At 42.5% G+C, this 1,465-nt stretch overlaps 1 protein-coding gene across 1 annotated transcript; it reads right to left on the minus strand.

Annotated features, from left to right (window-relative positions):
* Positions 1–213: 213 nt before the first annotated feature.
* On the minus strand, positions 214–983 carry LOC129299327 (uncharacterized). Its single transcript, XM_054937788.1, has one exon. The coding sequence runs from the start codon at positions 902–904 to the stop codon at positions 467–469; it is 438 nt and encodes a 145-aa protein (XP_054793763.1). The 5' UTR covers positions 905–983; the 3' UTR covers positions 214–466.
* Positions 984–1,465: the final 482 nt, after the last annotated feature.

Genomic DNA, 1,465 nt, shown 5'->3' on the forward strand with positions numbered 1-1,465 from the left:
AGTTGGCGTGCGTAAAAAGACCTTATTAGCTTAATTACTATACCAAGTTTCTTTCAGCCCTGGGAAAAGCCAAACCTAAGAGAGGGTACTCTGTTCAAGACGATCGACGACAAATTTTCTGGTGCTCGCCTTCCATGCGCGACACGCCATGCCTTGAAAACTGGAATCCCACAGAGAGTTTAAATTATAGTATGCAACGTTCAGAAATCAGAATGATTCTTAATTGTAGTGAAATTAATATAAGAAGAAGACTGGCCAGAGTTTCTTGAGGCAAACGTCAAAATTCATAAATATACATTGGGGAAGGAAGAGGCTCGTGCTTGTCTTCATATTCCTACTGTGCATTTCTTACACCCACGCATTCTTAACAAATATATATATATAATTACTCTCCCGATCGATCATAAATAGAAGAAACAAAGAAAGCAAACAAGCAAAATACGATTCGCAACCTCAAATTAAAACGTCAATCCTTTTCATCGACGACATCTACGCTAGCAGCACAAGACAAGAAATTGTGGAAAATCCTAAAGAGTGCAGAGCACGAGATTTCCTTCACTTTCCTCCAAACCAAACACTTCCTTTTCCTCGCCGAAGCAGGCCTGTTCTTCTTCCCCTGACCCACTTTCTCCTTCACCCTCCCGAAGCACTTCTGGGTTTTCTCGGGCACGCTCTCTTTCCTGGAAAATTTGTAGCTTCTCAGATACATCTGCCTGCAGGAGATACTGTCCACCACCCTGGGGTGTCCGTACACCTGCGATCCTTTCCGGCGGTTATGGCTCACCGACCTCACGAACTCGGCGTCCGATTCCGGCCACTTGTAGAGGTTAACGTACGTGGCTCTGACGGGAACACGGGGGTCTCGAGCGTCGCTGACGCAGTTGGAGATGCAGACGGAGGTCATGGTCTCTGTTTCGGCGCTGATGCTTCCTGTGGAAGAGGGAGGGATGGAGGGGTATAAATTGGGAAGAGAGAAAAAAAGCCGAAAGGCTTAGATTGGAAGAAAAGTGAATCCCATAGGGTTGTAGTGTAGTGAATGATTTTAATGGCGTTATAATGCGTGATGATTAGCAATGACTGTGTTTTTAGCTTTGCCAGGGCGGGTGTGAGAGTCTGTGCTGAGACGAAAGTGATACAGACGAAAAACGCCACACTTATCTGTAGACACAATTAAAAATGTGGTTTTTGATTAATGTTTTGCTGATATTATTATTATTATTGTTATTGTTATTGGCTTTTGTCAGCTGATATTATGATTTATTAATTAACCGGTTACTGTTTTAAAAGAAAAAATGGGATTTTGCTGTAACAGAGGATAACTGAGTGGAATCATGTTTCTCCTGTTTTTAAGTTGTGATGTGTTGATGTGACTACTTGTTTTTTCGCAATCAATTTTTTTTTTTTAAGACAACCTTTTCTGTACGCATGGGATGTTGATTTTGGAAGGAGTTGACTCGGTGGGCCT

Source organism: Prosopis cineraria, unplaced genomic scaffold (assembly GCF_029017545.1).
Source record: "Prosopis cineraria cultivar Desert tree isolate PC_DT_omini unplaced genomic scaffold, ASM2901754v1 PC1118, whole genome shotgun sequence".
Classification (NCBI taxonomy): domain Eukaryota; kingdom Viridiplantae; phylum Streptophyta; class Magnoliopsida; order Fabales; family Fabaceae; genus Prosopis; species Prosopis cineraria.